The 17,737-nt window shown below is 45.1% G+C and overlaps 1 protein-coding gene across 1 annotated transcript; it reads left to right on the top strand.

The window, feature by feature from the left end:
* The first annotated feature begins 11,524 nt into the window (after positions 1-11,524).
* FZD4 (frizzled class receptor 4) lies at positions 11,525-17,406 on the top strand. Its single transcript, XM_065832692.2, has 2 exons — positions 11,525-11,802; positions 12,833-17,406. Exons 1-2 carry the CDS (start codon positions 11,542-11,544, stop codon positions 14,159-14,161), a joined length of 1,590 nt encoding a protein of 529 aa, XP_065688764.1. The 5' UTR covers positions 11,525-11,541; the 3' UTR covers positions 14,162-17,406.
* Positions 17,407-17,737: the final 331 nt, after the last annotated feature.

Here is a 17,737-nt window from a genome sequence, read left to right as displayed (position 1 = left end):
TTGGAAGATTTTGAGGGCAGGGAGTAGAAAACTTACTGCATTGGTGAGCGTTGGGCGTGCGTGTGCTGGTGCACAGAGATGAGGTAACTGGTCAGACATGGTATCATTTTACATTCCCCTCCCATACCAGGAAAGTACCGTCCTGCTACATCCTATTTATAGAAAATAAAATAATTTTGCTTTAATTTCATTTTTTGAGAAGAGATGTAATATTTTATACAGATCTCTCTGGTCAAAAGCCCAGCAGGGAGCTGATACAGCCCTAGCTGGGATTGCACACTGCCCTAAAAAACAGGCACTCCGGATGGTTAATGACCTGATGTCCATGGATATGCAATGTATGTCTTGACACCACGAAGCAGCATTAACACAAATTATACATTTCGAAGAAGTTCCTTCATACCAGAACTTTGGTTACATGGGAAATCATATTGTATGCAAGAAATAGTTGCACCTCCTCCCAGCACTCCCACCCCCACTGCATCCATCTCTGGTTTGGGAGGAAGATTTTTAATGTAAAAATAGTGCAAAAAAGCATATGTTCAGAAGAAATTTTAAGTAAACTGCATATCCCAAACTGAAAGAGTACTGTTTTTACCACTGTACAAGGGAGCTGTAATTATTTGTGATCCAAAAAAAAGAGATATACAGGTTTACACTACAGCTGACCAGAAGCTCATTGTCTCAAAATGTCATTTAACATCTAGCATCTCTGTTTTAGCTGAAGAAAAACAAGCCCCAAGGCCATCTGTTACCAGTGCCACTTTCTAGAAGGACTTCTGAAAATTCTCTTTTCCCACGTGTCCACTTAACACATGATCTCTTGAAATGCTGGCTTTTTACTTACTGAAATAATGTTTTGGGACGCAGTTCATCCTTTTAGAACTCAGAGCCTGGATGGCATTGCACTTTATATGCAAGTCTTACAATAAAGATGTTTAAATTATTCTCTAGCCTGGCTGAAACCAATAATTTTTTATCCTATAGTAATGCATTGTTGCCCAGGGGTTATTGCATAGATTCTCCCTTAGTCCCCACTTTCTTATTGCACTTGTGCCTATTTTAATTCCTCTCTACCCAACTACCTGGAGCAGCTAAGGAATAAGACAGACATCCTAAGCTCCTTTGATAGTCAGGGGAGAGTGGTGCAGCATCTCCAGTGCTGCCACATTGGATCTGAACTGGACTCTCAAGTACTTTCTCTGCCTGCCTTGACTACACAGGATTTGATGGCAAACTGATCTATCAGTGGCAAAACTTTTAAAAATCTCATCCTTGGCTGCACAACACCTGCATCATAGAATCATAGAATCAATTTGGTTGGAACAGACCCTCAGGATCATTGGGTTCAACCGTTAACCCAACACTGTCACTAAATCATGTCCCTAAGAACCCTGTCTATGCTTCTTTTAAACCCCTCCAGGGATGGTGACTCCACCACCTCCCTGGGCAGCCTGTTCCCAATACCTGACAATTCTTTCCATGAAGAACTTTTTCCTAATATCCAATCTAAACCTTCCCTGGTGCAACTTGAGGCCATTTCCTTTTGTCTCATCACTTGCTACTTGGGAGAAGAGACCAACCCCCTCCATGCTGCAAACTCATTTCAGGCAGTTGCAGACAGTGATAAGGTCTCTTCTCAGCCTCCTTATCCTGAGCCTCAGATGAGTAGGAAGGGGCGACGGGGTTTGGGGCAGCAACAGCATTACTGGCCATTCCAGTGGTGGTTCTCCATCACAGTGGTCATGGTGGGGTGGGAAAGTGCATCCTTGAGAGCAAGATGAAAATCCAGTGGGATCAATCGAGGTCTTACCCTGAGGAACTGGCTGCTCTGGAGGAGCAGATGCAGTGGCTTTTGGTTGAAATGGGAGCCTGACTCTTCATTGCTTTTGCACCTTGTGTTCAGAGCGAAGAGGTTTGTATGCTGGTCATCTTTCCAACTGATTCCTCCGGATCTGGAGTTATTTTATGTCATAACCTTCCCTCTCAATACAGCGCTATGCCCAGCTGAAATTATCCTATCTGGGAAATAATTTGCTTTATTTTTGCATGGGGAATATTTGGGTTAACTGGAAGCTTTCTTATTTTTTTAATGCACATTTTTAGGAGTTCTCTTTTTATATTTTTTCTAGTTCCCCATGGATATGTGTATAGTGTCAACAGTAATGAATTACATGAACTTTTACCGTAAGGAACTGAAATATCATGGTAATCTAGTTTTCATGGTAATTTGGCCCCATGGAAGTCTCTCTGAGGAATAAAAATGCCTGAGAAAAGCAGAATTCACATAAACTCTCGTTATTTTCTAAGTTCATCTGTATGTCTGTGGGGAACTAGATGAATTGTCAGCCTCCAAATATAAATTACGCTGCTCAAGAATGAAAGATCGGTGCATACTCAAATGCTCGATCCAGCAATAATAAAAATAAAAATTCTGCATTTGTTCCATTGATAACAAAACCTTGGTACAGTGCTAAAATACCATCGTGACCAGCGCAGTAGAAAAGAATCAGGGTGCGGTTCCTTGACAGTTGAAGCCAATCTAAGCTGAAATGTTTTCTTCTGTGGTCACACCACCTCTCCTCATCATCACAGGGCCACTTACTTTGTTAGTTTTCTGACAATTAGTACCTGGAGCTACTCTGCCAGGGAGTCAGAGCGTACGTATGCATCGGATAAGGTGGGTTGTGCTCCATGTAATCACCTGTACACATGCAGGGAGCACAAGGTAAATGTAAAATAGCAGCAAAGCCTCCAGGACAAGAGTCAATGACGTTATTTATGCCCAGACTAATTTTGAAAGTCCTTGAGTCTGTGTAACAGTAATCCATATGATTAATTTGCCAACTTGGATAGAAATTAAGAAAACTGTTTGCTGAAGACTTGCCAAACCAGTCCTTCTCACTGTCTGGAATGAAGTGTACGTGTTTATCTTATATGAAAGTAGTACTGCTTTATCTATATTGGAATAGGTAAAGAAAACAAAACCTATGAATGTCACAGAATCCCAGAATGTCAGGGATTGGAAGGGACCTCGAAAGCTCATCCAGTCCAATCCCCCGGCCGGAGCAGGAACACCCAGCTGAGGTTCCACAGGAAGGTGTCCAGGCGGGTTTGAATGTCTGCAGAGAAGGAGACTCCACAACCCCCCTGGGCAGCCTGGTCCAGTGTTCTGAATGTCATATACAAAGGGTTTATGGAAGAGCAGCTCTGTGTGAGAAAGGGGGACAAACTATACCGAGAAGGAGTAAAATAAAACAGGTATATTTTGTAATTCCATCCATGCTAGATGTACAAATACGTTAGCAAAAACTCATCTCCGTAAATGCAATAATTATACCAGGTCCCAAACTGAGTGCATGCTGTGATCTTTGAAAGAGAAAAACAGCCATTAATAAATAAAAAAAAAAATAGAAGAATTGAAGGGGAGACTGGAATTTGGAAATAATCAGCGCTCAGTGACTGTATTTTGAATGGCCCACAAAGTGAAGAACAGTGCCACTGTAAACTGGGCAGTCCAGCTAGAACTGGGAGAGTCTGGTATTGCTGCCTATTAAAACTTCTCTGCAATTCTATAAGGACCAGAAGGCAGTTGTGTGTATAACTTGGAGCCACTTTAGGGGCATGTGAAGGGGCTCCCCATGAGCATCGTGCCAGCCGTCCCTGTCAGCAAGGGGACAGCTTTCCCTGTTGTGTCCAGTCCCTTTTTGTGTATTCGCAGATGCTATAAAACCTGTGTGAATGCAGCGAACTTCACCTTGGTGGCAGATGTCGAATTTCTTTCCCAGGAGAATGACCCACCGCCTGCCTAACACAATACAAAGAAGGTTGGTTTCTTTTTTCCAGCCATGCCCTGCAAGTCAATACTTGCTGTTGTGTAATTAAACACAGCATATCAGCTCACATGGGCTTTTTAATGGGGAAAAACAGTACATTTTAAGATTTGTGGCCAGATTCATCAGCACGCCTGACAGCAACGTGCTGTTCCAATGACACAGAACAACCTTAGGCCTGCAATAACTGATTGATTAAACCAGCTTGTCACGGTGCCGCCGGAGCAGCGCAAACCAGCCACAGCGTATCGGCCAATCTGCCTTCTCAGCTCCTATTTTAAGGGATTTGTATCTCAGCCTAACTTAATTTCCAAAGCTTTAAAATTTAGTTAATTTAATGAATTGCTTAATTCCCACGTTTAAAAGCTTGGTATCTATTTCTTGGGTAATAAATTAATTAATTTCCATGTTTAAAAACTTAGCATTTACTTCTTGGGTAGCACATTTGAGGTGGAACACCATAGGATGCTTCCAGGAAAGAATCTAGCACCTCTGTCCATAGGAAGGTTTGTGTGATGTGAGTGACAACTGGATTTGGGGACCAGGACTGGGTGCAATCTGGGTGAATGAGGAGCAGTAATTTAACTCAGCATGCCATGCAAGGCAGGAAGGTCCTTAAATCACGTCACAGAATCACAGAATGTCAGGGATTGGAAGGGACCTCAAAAGCTCATCCAGTCCAATCCCCCTGCCGGAGCAGGAACACCCAGATGAGGTTACACTCAAATTTACTTTACAGAACACGTAAAATGCTGTCAAGAGCCAAGTACAACGATGCTTAGGGAGAGCAAATACATCAGAAACAACCTCCGATGCTGCCATAGGGTTAAAACAAAACAGGATGCAGAAAGATTTAGTGGGCAAGATGACTCTGCAAAAAGGAAACTAAGCCGTATTTATAAAGCAAGACTCGTGACCTTTCAGAGACAGAGAGCTCAGCCTGTCATTTTCTACCACGGTTAAATCACGCCTTGTGAACCATCGGTCTATTATTTCCAAAACTTCCAGACTAATTTGCTGTTGCGAAATGAAATCTCTTCAAACAAGACAAAAAAAGTGCATTCCTCCTTCAGGATTGCACTCTGCACATGCCAAATCTGAAGTTATAAAACCAAGCTGTTTTGGAGTTATCTGACCATTAAAAAAAAAAAAAATAAAAAAGGAGCCTCTGAACAATTTTCTGCGAAGAAAACTGTTCATCCTTTTCCAGAAAACAAAAAAAAATCCCTTGGGCTAAGGTCAAGTGTGGGAAATTTCAAGCCAAAATGTGGATCTGCGAGCTTTATATTGTAGAAGATGAGTAGCAGTTCAAGCTGAAAGTCGCTTTGGGAGGCAGAAGCACTGAATCTGAATTTCAGGCTGAATTTTGCCTGTACTGGGGGGTCTGATTTTCAAACCACAGTCTGCTAATATTCCCAAAAGGAACAGATTTTCTTGAAAGTGGGCATGCTGGATCTTTGCAGCGAAGCTTTCTTGAGGAGTCTGGTGCAATCAGGCAAGGGAGGAGGGCTGGTTGTTTTGGATGGGTTTGTATTTTAGTACAACGTTTTATAAATGTAGCTACACCCTGAAAAAATCGCTGTGCAAATATTTTTGTCTCACCAGATCGTGACAGTGACTTTGCCTCGCAGCTTCTCTTCCATTCTGCCACTGTGGCTGAGGAGATACATCGATCTCCAAATTACTTGAGGAAAGAGCTTTGGGAAAACCATTAAAAAACAATAAAGAAGTTATTCTTAAGCCTAGAAAGACAAAGACCTGTGTGAAAAAAATACTAGCACTTAGATAAAGTGATCTTTATATGGGCATCTTTCATCTTATGAATGTTCTGGCCAGCTTTGCTCTCCGTGTCGCATTGAACCTTGTGTGCAATACCTCTGTGCCTTCTGGATTTCTAACCACGCAAATAGTCTGAAAAATCGTCTTACGTTGTCAAATGTTTTGGTGTTATCTAAATGCAATCGGTTTCTCAAAATGATGCATACTAAGTAGCACTGAAATTTCCTGTTTACACTGCTATAAAACCAAATTCTGAGGTCTCTGTGCAGACCAAAATATTGACTTTCAGGGGTCACGGAGCAACTATCGACCCATGCTGGCATGCGAGGAATTACACATGTGAATGTAGACATGGGATCTATGTGTCACAGCTTAGCTGCACAAAAGTACATTAAAGTAAGTTACAGTCATGCCTGCATGAAAACAGAGAGGAAAAGCACGTCAGGAGAGCTGCCCTCTGGACCCCATCGCTGGGGTGTCTGGGGCTCCCTTTGCAGAGCCAGCTGGTTCACATGGAGACACCAAAGGTAGAAACCTAAAGTATCCTGAGAGCATCAGGAGCCAAATCCCATGGATCAGGCCCAGGACGATGCTGCAATGCACTGTGGCAGGTAAATTTGTACATGTTTTAGGGTGTGGGGTACACCGAGATCACTGTTGATTCATTGCATGTCATTGAGTACTATTCTGTGCACTTGTGCACTGGTATTATATGTGAATATTTTAAATATTAAAGAAGACAGGTATATGTGTATATGTATTTGCATATGTATATAAACACACATGAATATATATGCAGCTCATTGCACTGGTTTTTTTCCCTGACGTTGAGTAGAGCCATGCTGACTTGTGTCCTGACAAAACACACCATTTATTTTCTGATTGTTACTGGACAATTGAAATGCTGATTATAATGAATAAATACAGCAGGATAAATGCAAATTGGGGAACAGACATATCTCCTGCTTTAAAGGGGACAGCCTCACAAAGTACTGAACTAAGTAGGGGAGGAGCTGTATTAAGCATGTGAATGGTAATGATAAATCAATTTTAAATATATTACTAGATGCCTGAAAAGCCATCTACCTAATAAAGAAAGTGATGTGCCTTGGTTAAAAACTTCGGCTGACTTTATAGTTGGAAAATTTAAACAAAAAATATTTAATAGAATTTAGAAAATTATAAAGTTAATAAAATTTAAGAAAAGCATAAATGTCAAACAGTGGAAATGAGACATTGATTTCAATGAATGTAAATCCAAAAGGAACTACAAGAATGTGATAAAATAAACAAAACCAAAAAATTAATGGACAGGCGGTCAAAGACAGAAGTGGTTTGTGTAAACCGGGACAAAGAGACAGTCACTAATGGTACTGGTGGGTTGCTTGGTGGAAGTTTTGGAATTGTCTACCAACAAAGCAGGTGACAGAAGTGCCCAACAGATATTTTTGTTGTATATTGGAAAATATATATGAGTTGCATGACAGAAATAACTAACAGTAATTAATGCAATTCTAGAACTTCAGTGTCCCAAAACAGCTCTAGAAATTACATGTTCTAAAAGCCCTGCATGTTTAGATAACTTATATTCAAGATGATCAAAGCTGACATCCATATTTGGTTAAAGTAATCACCACCTAATGCGGTCTAAAAAAAAAACAAATCGACAGGGTGCCTGAGGTTTCTCAGGTTTGCCCGCAAGGGATCGGTCCTGGCTCTCAGTGGGATGCTCTGGGGAGATCATGTCCTTGGAGGTCTGAGCAGGGGGATGTTGTGTAGGAATGAAAAGGTGATTTTACCTGTACATTTGATATTAGTGTCACTCCTATGGGAAAGCTGAGCCATGTACTAATAGTAATATTACTACTAATAATAATATTCAGGCAAATGTTGACACATTGAAAATGTTCAGAGAAGAGTTATGAACCTTCTCAGATTCCCTTCAAGATGATGGAAGACTCTGAGAGATGCTGGTAAGCATTATTTTTTTTTAATGTAAAAATATGGCCACAGGTTTAATAAATATGAAAAAAAAAAAATACATACAACATTAAGGGGGAAATAGCAATAACAAGATAATAATAAATCGTAAGTAGAATTTTATGTTAATGTAATTCCCATTTTGTGGGTTGCCTTCTGCAAGTGTCTGCCTACCCTAGTTGACTCTAAAGGGACCCAGGGTGCTCAGGCTGCTAATTCAGACATATCCAGTAAGACTGTGAAGGATAGTTTGGGCTGAAAGTCCTTTTCAAACAGCAGGGCCAAATCTTGGCCCTTTAATATCAGAAGTATGGTTAAAGAATTGAAAAAAATGCCTCACAGGAAGAAACTCAGGAAGTTCAGTCTCTTTTGCTTACCACAAAAAGGTCAAAGGGTGATTTAATCACAGCCTGACATTACCTACAGGGATAATCTCGGTAGCGACCTCTCAACATGGCCGGTAAAGATAGAGCAAAAGTCAGTGGCTGGAAGCTGAAGATAACTCGGACTAGAAGCCAAATATGATTATTGGTGGCCACAACAAATAATAATCAGAGTGGCTGCTGATCCTTTAATTAAGGCAACCTCATAATCTAAATCAGATTGATTAAAAAATAATATGCTGTAAGTCAGGCGATAATCAAGGAAAGAACATGGCTTGTGCTGTGCCAGATTCAGGCCAGTCTCTCACACTGCCCAGTAATCTAAGAATCTATAAACCCACTATCCAGGAGGCTTCTTGCTTTGATCTGTTTAAAGAAACTATTATGTACATGCTTATCATGGTGACATTAATCACTCTTAATACATGCATAAGGTTCAAAGCAGGGTAATTACCATTTTTTCCAACCCCGACCTCTCATATGATTTGCCACCGCCTCTCCCAGTGCTCTTGTTTTGAAAACTAATTCCCGTTATCTAAAAGACTTTCCAAAGCAAACACAGCAGTGTAGCACTTTCTAATATTTATTTTGTGTTCTCAAAGAAAAGGCAATAGCAGTAGGGTTTTTTTCTTTTCTGGGAGGGGAAGAGTTCTTCTTCTCAAAATATACTTGTGTCCACTGTGACATTAAAATGCCCCCCTGCCCCTTTACTGAGTCCAAGAATCATATCCACGGCCAAAGGTTCCGTCGTGTATCTGTGGAATATGCAGTAGGTGACTTTTTTCATGGGAATTAGGCAAAGGCCTTACTGTGGCAGCAGCAAACTCTGCTCTGGTGCCTCACTGCAGCAGCAGACTGTAAATGAAAAGGGTTTTCATATACAAAGATGCATGTTTTTAAGGTCACCATGATACTCCCTCTAGGCTTCTTTTCCTACATAATTTGGAAAAAAAAAAAAAAAATAAAAAGAAAGAAAAAATACCCAAACCGCTCCCAGGGGAGCCTATGCCTCCTGCTTTATTTTGACTGTATGGAGAGCCCCCATCACCCATTCCCCCCACCCACCTGAAGTAGACGTTGAACTCGGTGGGGCTGGGAGCCACTCGGCAGGCCCGTGCGGCACAGTTTGTGCGTTCCCAGCATTATCACCCGCCCCGATTAGCAGCTGAGCACTGCTGGGAACGGATGGCAGCGCCGGGGAGTGAACGTGGGGCTTGCGAGCTGCTGACTCCGTGGCAAGCTCCTTGCCCGACCTTGGGACTGTAGCACTGTCTGCCTGCGTGTTTGAAAAGTTAAGATAATATTACTTGTCTGCCTCACAAGGATTTTGTAAGGTTATAGGCACTGTTTATTGGAGCTCGCTGTAAAGTATTAGCAGTGATGAGAGCTATGTAAATATCTGAGCTCATGAAACCTCAATTAAAAGACCATCCATCTTGCTAGAGGAAAGCACACTTGGAGCCCATCAGTCCCTGCAACATCGTGGTACAGCTCACACACGCGGTTCCCACATCTGAGAGGTGAAAAAAACACAGCGGTGATGGAGCTGCAAAGCAGGGGGGACTGAGCACTTCATAGCATGAATTTCAGAATCATAGAACCATTTTGGGTGGAAGAGACCCTCAAGATCATCGAGTCCAACCATAACCTAACTCCGACACTAAACCATGTCCCTAAGAACCTTGTCTACACATCTTTTAAACCCCTCCAGGGATGGTGACTCCACCACTGCCCTGGGCAGCCTGTTCCAATGCCTGACAACCCTTTCCGTGAAGAATTTTTTCCTAATATCCAACCTGAACCTTCCCTGGTGCAACTTGAGGCCATTTCCTCTTGTCCTATCACTTGCTACTTGGGAGAACAGATCAACTTTTGCTGCAGTTTACAATCTCATGCCTGGAAAGGAGCTGTTTTTAAGTGTTGCCTTGGTCTGTTAGTCTTAGTCTTAGTCTGGTGATGCAGCCGGGAGACCCTGGGGACAAGCAAAGGTGCGGATGGAAGCAGAGCTGCTGCGATGGACATGCTCGGGACCGCATGCACATGCCACTGGCCATACACACACAGTAAGAGGTCACTTAACTGGGACTTTACAAACATTTTCAAAGTGCTTTACAAACAGTTCATTAATAGATGACATATTTTTGCTAAAGGCACAACCAGCTCAACCAGGTTTTATTACAGGTGTAAATAATACTGAGAGAATTTAAGTGCAAGCCTCATTTCTCTGCTCTTAATCCCTCCTCCTGCTGACATGTTAAAGGTCTGCTTAATCATCCAGCCCTTTCCCCTCCAAATTCAGAAATGCTTCATCCACATTTATTTATTTTACGGAGATTTATACAAATGCCAGGAGGTACCTAGCAGTGCCCTCCAGGTTTCTTGGCCCCAATGAAAAAACAAACAACGATAAACCCCAGATGTAACCCAGCAGCTCAGCAGCTAGCGGCACAATTTAACTTGTTAGGGGAAAAAAAAAAGGCAGCTCAGAAAACCAGGCTGGACATTTTAACCTGGCCATGAAGATGCTGAGTGCCCTTGGCTGTGAGGAGACAGGCCAGAAGTGAGGGAGGGGCTGGGGTGCAATGAGCATGAGCCCCAACATGTGTGCTGGGGTTTCAGCCCGTGCTGTCCATGAGGAGCTGGACTTGGGTGCCATGGGGAGGTGTGGTGGGGACACTGGGGATGGTGGGGATGTGTTCCACTGGCACCAGGCATGTAGGAGTGAGGGGGGGTACCTGTTTTGTTTGGAGGGGGCATGGGCAGGGCTCCCCAGGCTGTTCCTGAAGGACAAGGACAATAGAGTTGTAGAACAGTTTGGGATGGAAGGGACCTTCAAAGCTCACCCAGTCCAACCCCTGCCATGAGCAGGGACATCTTCACCAGATCAGGTTGCTCAGAGCCCCGTCCAGCCTGGCCTGGGATGTCTCCAGGGATGGGGCATCCACCACCTCTCTGGCCAACCTGGGACAGGGTTTCACCACCCTCAGTGTCAAAAATTTCTTCCTCATGTCTGGCCTGAATCTCCCTTCCTTTAGTTTAAAACCATCACCTCTTGTCCTGTCACAACAGGCCCTGCTACAAAGTCTGCCCCATCTTTCTTAGAGGCCCCTTTTAAGTACTGAAAGGTCGCAATAATGTCTCCCCTTCTCCAGGCTGAACAACCCCAACTCCCCTGTCCCCGTAGTAGAGGGGTGCAGGTCTGAGGGGTGCGAGCAGGGGGACAAGGGGTTGCGGGCTTGCGAGGGGTGGCGGGATACAGCCAGGAGGACGGTGCTTCTCGAGGGTGCTGGTCGGGGCTCCTCAGGCACCCGAGCGGGGACTCCTCGATGCCGAGTTGGGGTGCAGGTAGGACCACCCCCCCGGCTATCAGGACTCTGCGGCGGGGGCCGGGCTCCCCGGGGCGGGGGCGGTGGCGCTGGGAGGGCTCGGGGAGGCGCCGTCCCTCCCCTGGGCAGTTTCTCGGCGAAGCTCTTTAATAGCGGAGCCGCCCCCGGCCCCTCCCCGTTGGAGCCGGCCCGTGCGGCACGGCGCGGCCGGGGCCGGGGCCGTGGGGCGCAGCTCGGGCCATGGCGGGGGGCGGCGGAGGGGCTGCCGGCCGGGCCCGGCTGCTGGCCGTGCTGCTGGCGGGGCTGCTCGGCGGGGCGCGGGCTTTCGGCGACGAGGAGGAGCGGCGGTGCGACGCCATCCGCATCGCCATGTGCCAGAACCTGGGCTACAATGTCACCAAGATGCCCAACCTGGTGGGGCACGAGTTGCAGGCGGACGCGGAGCTGCAGCTCACCACCTTCACCCCCCTCATCCAGTACGGCTGCTCCAGCCAGCTCCAGGTGGGTCGGGGCGCCGGGGGTCCCCTTTGTGCGTGGCCGGGGTGGGAGAGTGGGGTGGGAGGACTGGACCGGCTGCTCATCCCCATCCTCATCCCCATCCCCTCGGCTCGGTCCGAAGAAAAAACCCAACCGAAAGTCCCGCCGGGTTGAGCGCTGTTCCTCGGTGCCTGGGACGGGCTCGTTCATCCCGGTGCGGAGGGGCAGGGACGGGTTGTCCCGGCGGAGCTTCGGGTGTTGTACCCGAGCTCTGCGCCCCCCTTAGCTGAGAACCCCGGGGAGCTGCTCCTGGGAGCTGCTGGCTGGTGGGAACCTCCTCCGAGGCTTCCACCGCAGGAGTTTCTTTCCCAGGCGAATGGTGAGATCCCGGTCCTCCCCACGGGCATGGATTTCATCAAACAAAAACCAGCTTGTTTCTTGGGACAGAGCTCCCGAAGTAGCACGCAATCCCGCTTACACTGTCGTGTCACAGAATTGCGATTATTCAAAAAGCGGAGGAAACTACCATGTTTTATTACTGTTACATACATGACCTTATGGTAAAAGAAAAATCCATTCTTTTAGGAGGATCATGAACCAAAGTAATTCAATAAAATGCCTTTTCTTCTGTTTGTCTGTTAGCTGTAATATCCAGGCAGTGGCCAGAACAAATATATGTATTTGTTTAAACCGCTTCAGTTTGGTTTTTTGCTTTCCTAAATTGCACCCTTGAGGTTTAGATCTGGCTAAATCCCACTCGTTTTATTGAAACTGATGGGCTAAATATACATGGAGCTAATCTAGGGAGTAAAATGTTCAAGCTTTGGCTTTGGACCACATTTGAACTGAAAGAAGACAACATTGTTAGGTTGTTGGGTTTGTTTTTTTTTTTCTCCTTTGTTTTTATTGTTCTTGGTTTATTTGTTTTATGCTGCTTCCTGTTTTTTAAGGCAAAGGACCAAATATTACTGCTAAAAAGGCAAAAAAGAAAACTTGTTATATTTTAACCTGTTTAATTTTCCGCTAACGCATTTGTGATTTCTGTTTCTTCCAGTTCTTCCTTTGTTCGGTCTATGTCCCGATGTGCACAGAGAAGATTAATATCCCCATAGGTCCCTGTGGTGGCATGTGCCTCTCTGTCAAAAGGAGATGTGAGCCTGTTTTAAAAGAATTTGGATTTGCCTGGCCGGACAGTCTCAACTGCAGCAAATTCCCACCCCAGAACGATCACAACCACATGTGCATGGAGGGCCCAGGAGACGAAGAGGTTCCCCTGCACAGCAAGACCTCCCTCCAGCCCGGAGAAGAGTGCCACAGCATGGGATCTAACTCGGAGCAGTACATCTGGGTGAAGAGGAGCTTGAACTGTGTCCTCAAGTGCGGCTACGACGCTGGTCTCTACAGCAGGTCAGCCAAGGAATTCACGGATATCTGGATGGCCGTGTGGGCCAGTCTTTGCTTCATCTCCACTGCCTTCACAGTCCTGACCTTCCTGATTGATTCATCCAGGTTTTCCTACCCGGAGCGCCCAATCATATTTTTGAGCATGTGCTACAATATTTATAGCATTGCTTATATTGTGAGGCTAACTGTGGGCCGGGAAAGGATATCCTGTGATTTTGAAGAGGCAGCAGAACCTGTTCTTATCCAAGAAGGTCTTAAGAACACAGGATGTGCTATAATTTTCTTGCTGATGTATTTTTTCGGGATGGCTAGCTCCATCTGGTGGGTTATTCTCACATTGACGTGGTTTCTGGCTGCAGGACTCAAGTGGGGCCACGAAGCTATAGAAATGCACAGCTCTTATTTCCATATTGCAGCCTGGGCTATCCCCGCCGTGAAGACCATCGTCATTTTGATTATGAGACTTGTAGATGCGGACGAGCTCACTGGTCTGTGCTACGTTGGGAGCCAGAACCTAGATGCGCTGACGGGCTTTGTCGTCGCTCCGCTTTTTACCTACCTGGTCATTGGGACTTTATTCATTGCAGCGGGACTGGTGGCCTTATTTAAAATCAGGTCTAACCTTCAGAAAGATGGAACTAAAACAGACAAACTGGAAAGGCTGATGGTCAAAATCGGTGTTTTTTCGGTGCTGTACACCGTCCCAGCAACATGTGTCATCGCCTGTTATTTCTATGAAATCTCCAACTGGGCCATTTTCCGCTATTCGGCAGATGATTCCAATATGGCAGTGGAGATGCTCAAAATCTTCATGTCCCTCCTGGTGGGGATTACGTCAGGTATGTGGATCTGGTCAGCCAAGACTCTGCACACGTGGCAGAAGTGCTCCAACAGACTGGTGAACTCAGGGAAAGTGAAACGGGAGAAGAGAGCAGACGGTTGGGTGAAACCTGGGAAAGGGAACGAGACCGTGGTATGAGGAAAGGACGGCACCCCGATGGTCTGACCGCTCCCCCGTGGAGGACTGATCGTCTGTAAGCGTTGCCGTGAAAATGTTGGGAGCAGCGTAGGGAGACGGTTACACAACCTATCTCGGGGGGATGGAAAATAAAAAGCCTTAAAGAACAAACAGCAAAAAGATCACACTGCAGATACAATAGCCATAAACCATGCTGCCCAAAATAGGAAAGCCCAGAGAGGCTTTAAAAGCTGTGAAATATCCGAACACATTGTCTTCCTTTTTTTTTGTAAAGCAGGATGCAATGTACTGAAGTCTTTAGAGGCTGAGGGACTGTAGCCCACACCTGTGGGATGTTGTTTTCTTTTTCTTATAGCTGATGGAGGAAAGGTGGTCCGGGGCCAAATTCTGGGCTGATTTAGGGCCCAGTTATCAGAAGGTGGAGCATCCAGGACCTCAGTTAGATGCCTTTTTTCTGAGTTCAGCATCATGAAGAAGGCGCTTGCCGAGGCTTGTGTCTTTATGCCCTGGGGAATTCTGTTGCTCCCATATGCTGCACAAGTCAGCCAAGAATCAGGTCTTCCAACAAATACCAAGTGGACTTTCCGGGTCTGAGAGTTACCCATTATGAGCAGGATTTAGTGAGGTATTAGTGAGGATGATTTTTCAAGTTGTCTGATGGTCTAATAATAATTTCAACACGTTATTTTTACCATCTGTAACCTGGTCTGAATTGCAAATTGGCTCTGCCTTGAGTGGGAATTTGGACCTCCCTAGGTCCCTTCCCACCTGAATTATTCTGTGGTTCTGTCAATATTTCTAATCTTTTAAAGGCTTTACTCCAGACCATTGGCAGAATTAGAGGAGTCAGTGGGGGCTGGGAAGCTGCGTATGGTCTTCTGCATCAGTTTTTGTTGTCCATCTGCCTCCGTTCCTGTCCCTTCAGGTGCTCCTGCTATTTCCAGTGGACTACTTTATTCTGCTGCATTTAATAGCTTTAAATAAAGTCTTACATTATAGCGTTCCTTCCTCTAGGAAGAAGAAAATTGAGTTGAGGGTCTCTTCAAACAATGCCAGTTTTCTCCAAGTAAACTTATCTGGCCCTCTCTGGAGACCCATTGCATGAAGCAATTAAGTCTTAATACATTTCATTCAGTGCGATGGTATCTCTGCAGACGCCAGTCTGGGGAGAAGCGAAATGTTAAGTTCCTTGGCAACCTCATGTTCACACAGATCAGTTGTATATTTATGTGTGTCAGTTACAATTAAAAGAACATTCTCAGCCCATGACATCGCAGTACAGCTGACTGCCTCACAATGATGCTCCCATTGCTCGCTGACAGCTATGGAGATTTTTTTGTTAAGTATTTTTTACATGCAGAATGTGAGCAGACGTTCAGTCCTCAGGAATGAAAAGAGACATTTCCAGTTTTTGTAAAGAGATCCCGAGAGAAGAGACACAACTTCTTGGTGAATAATGTTGTTTCACAGAAACTGTCGGGTTTACTTATCCTTTATTTGAAGAGGCATCAGCTTGTGCTTGTGGGGAGCTCAGACCTTGTGTTGGAGGTTTGTTTGGGTAATAAGAAAGGTGATGCAAACAGAAATAGCCCAGAAGCACTCCAGAGAACACTGTTCTGATGCTCTATGCCTTTGAAGGACCTTTGGTTTTACCGGTGTGCCCTAAACATTTCCTTCATTTGTTTGTGTGGAACTTGGCCGTCTGTGGAGTGTCCCCCGCCCGGTGCCCCAACTCGCGTGACCTTCGAGGGCAGCTGAGAACAGGCACCGCTTTATTGCAGTCCTGGCTGTTCACACAGGTGCCCCATGTGCTTCCCAAACCACAACCCATTCCCGCTCTGGCCGTGCACACTAATCTGTCCCAGAAGTGTGCATTGTTTCAATGTCAATGTTGAGGACCTTTTTTTTTTTTTTTAACAAAACAAAACACAACAAACCCCAAACAAACCCTAATTGCAGTCTTTGTGGTTGGGCACCCTCTCCAGCAGAACAAGTGACAACTTGACACATTCTGCTCAAGACGCACAAGCATTGTCTTGGCCAACACCGCATACCAGCTGAGCCTTTTCATCCTCTCCATAAAGTCTCTCGCTGTTAACATTGTGTTTGGATCTGGTTATTCTGTGGACAAGGAGTTCTTCAGATGGATGAGCTTCTCCGTCGTGTGATCTTGCTCCTAGCCCAGCGAGGGATGTAAAGTCAGCAGCTATGTGTTGACTTTCAAGGGGTAAGGATGGAGTAGGAGCCCTGTCTTGTGACCTCATATCAAGCTGTGCCAAAGTGTCACATCCACTCAAGTGTCCTTCCCTCTGAAATGGTTTGGATGCTCTCCTGGCCGATCTGGTCCATGTTTGACCTGACTGATTCAATAAACAACATTTTTAACCATGTTATGTACACAGAAGTCAAGTAGTACCTTGTTATCAGATCTCCAGCTGTGTTATCATCTCCAACTGTGACCCCGTGGACTGTGACAGACAGATGTCCCTGGTGATTTGAGATACTGTAAGTGAGTTGGGTGATGATAACTCTGAGTAGCCCTATGAAGGACCTGGGAGGATGTTCCATGAAAGAGCGTGAGGCACTCAAATACTGTGGGGAAGGGGTGGGCTGGGGAGAGACACCAGCTGATATTCCCAAAGGAACACCTATCCCAAGCGGTCAGGGGGTCACCGTGCCAGCCCAAAGTGAGATTAAACTGTTGCAGCGATTAAACTGTCCCATAAATGTGTTTGTTAATCCACGTGCATTTACCTTGCTCCGCTTCGGGGCTCTATGAGTGGGAATTCACAGCAGATAGACTAAAACCCGCTGGTTATCAAGAGTGGGTCTCTGCAACTCGTATGTTCTCTCATTTCAACATTGCTATGAATTTAAAGCCAAAAAATGTGTGACTAATCCTGTCTTGGAAATGCAGTTGCTGCGGTTATACAAGTAGAAACTTTGCAGCAGTTACCTCCCCTGCCCAGTCCCTGCTCCCTTCTTCGCCCCGGGCTTGTGTTCTTCTCGCTGCAGGTTTTGGAAGCATCAGCTGGAGAGGTACAAGCTTAGCTCTTACATAAAACAGATGAGTTAGCTACTTTTTCTGTATTTTAAGGAAATATACACTGATTATTTTGGGGTGTACAGAAAATATATCTGCTTTGATGTATGTACTGTAAATTTCTAATTTATCACTGTAAAAAAACCAAAAATTTTGCTATTTAATTTTTATATCAAAATAAAATTTTAACCTCTGTGGATAACTAAGGTATTCCTGGCAGCCCTCACGTTTTTGACGAGTTTGTTTCTTAAATTGGCGCTGTTGAAAATGCTTTTTTTTTCTCCTGAAAATCTGAAACGCTCACACTGGGGTGAATGGATGCTCTGAAGGGGTTAATCCAGCACAGTTTGGATCTGAATGTGGGTTTTGAGAAATAACTGAGAACAAAACATCATTGGACGGTGAGAATACAGGACTTGCACATGGGGTGGACAGAAACCCTTTTGAAGACAGCGCAGAAGTCCTGGGCACTGGCTGGGGATGCAGATGGAGCTTTGGGCCTGTCTGAGCGTGTTCCCAAAACTGAACAAGAG

Source organism: Patagioenas fasciata, chromosome 1, assembly GCF_037038585.1.
Source record: "Patagioenas fasciata isolate bPatFas1 chromosome 1, bPatFas1.hap1, whole genome shotgun sequence".
NCBI classification, from domain to species: domain Eukaryota; kingdom Metazoa; phylum Chordata; class Aves; order Columbiformes; family Columbidae; genus Patagioenas; species Patagioenas fasciata.
The sequence above is the reverse complement of the archived record's forward strand: the minus strand, read 5'-3'. Positions and strand labels throughout refer to the sequence as shown.

Excerpts from the sequence above, each read along its gene's own strand:
- FZD4 (XM_065832692.2), top strand. The coding sequence starts at position 11,542 with ATGGCGGGGGGCGGCGGAGGGGCTGCCGGCCGGGCCCGGCTGCTGGCC. Across the intron at positions 11,803-12,832 it reads GCTGCTCCAGCCAGCTCCAG|TTCTTCCTTTGTTCGGTCTA; the intron begins GTGGGTCGGGGC and ends TGTTTCTTCCAG.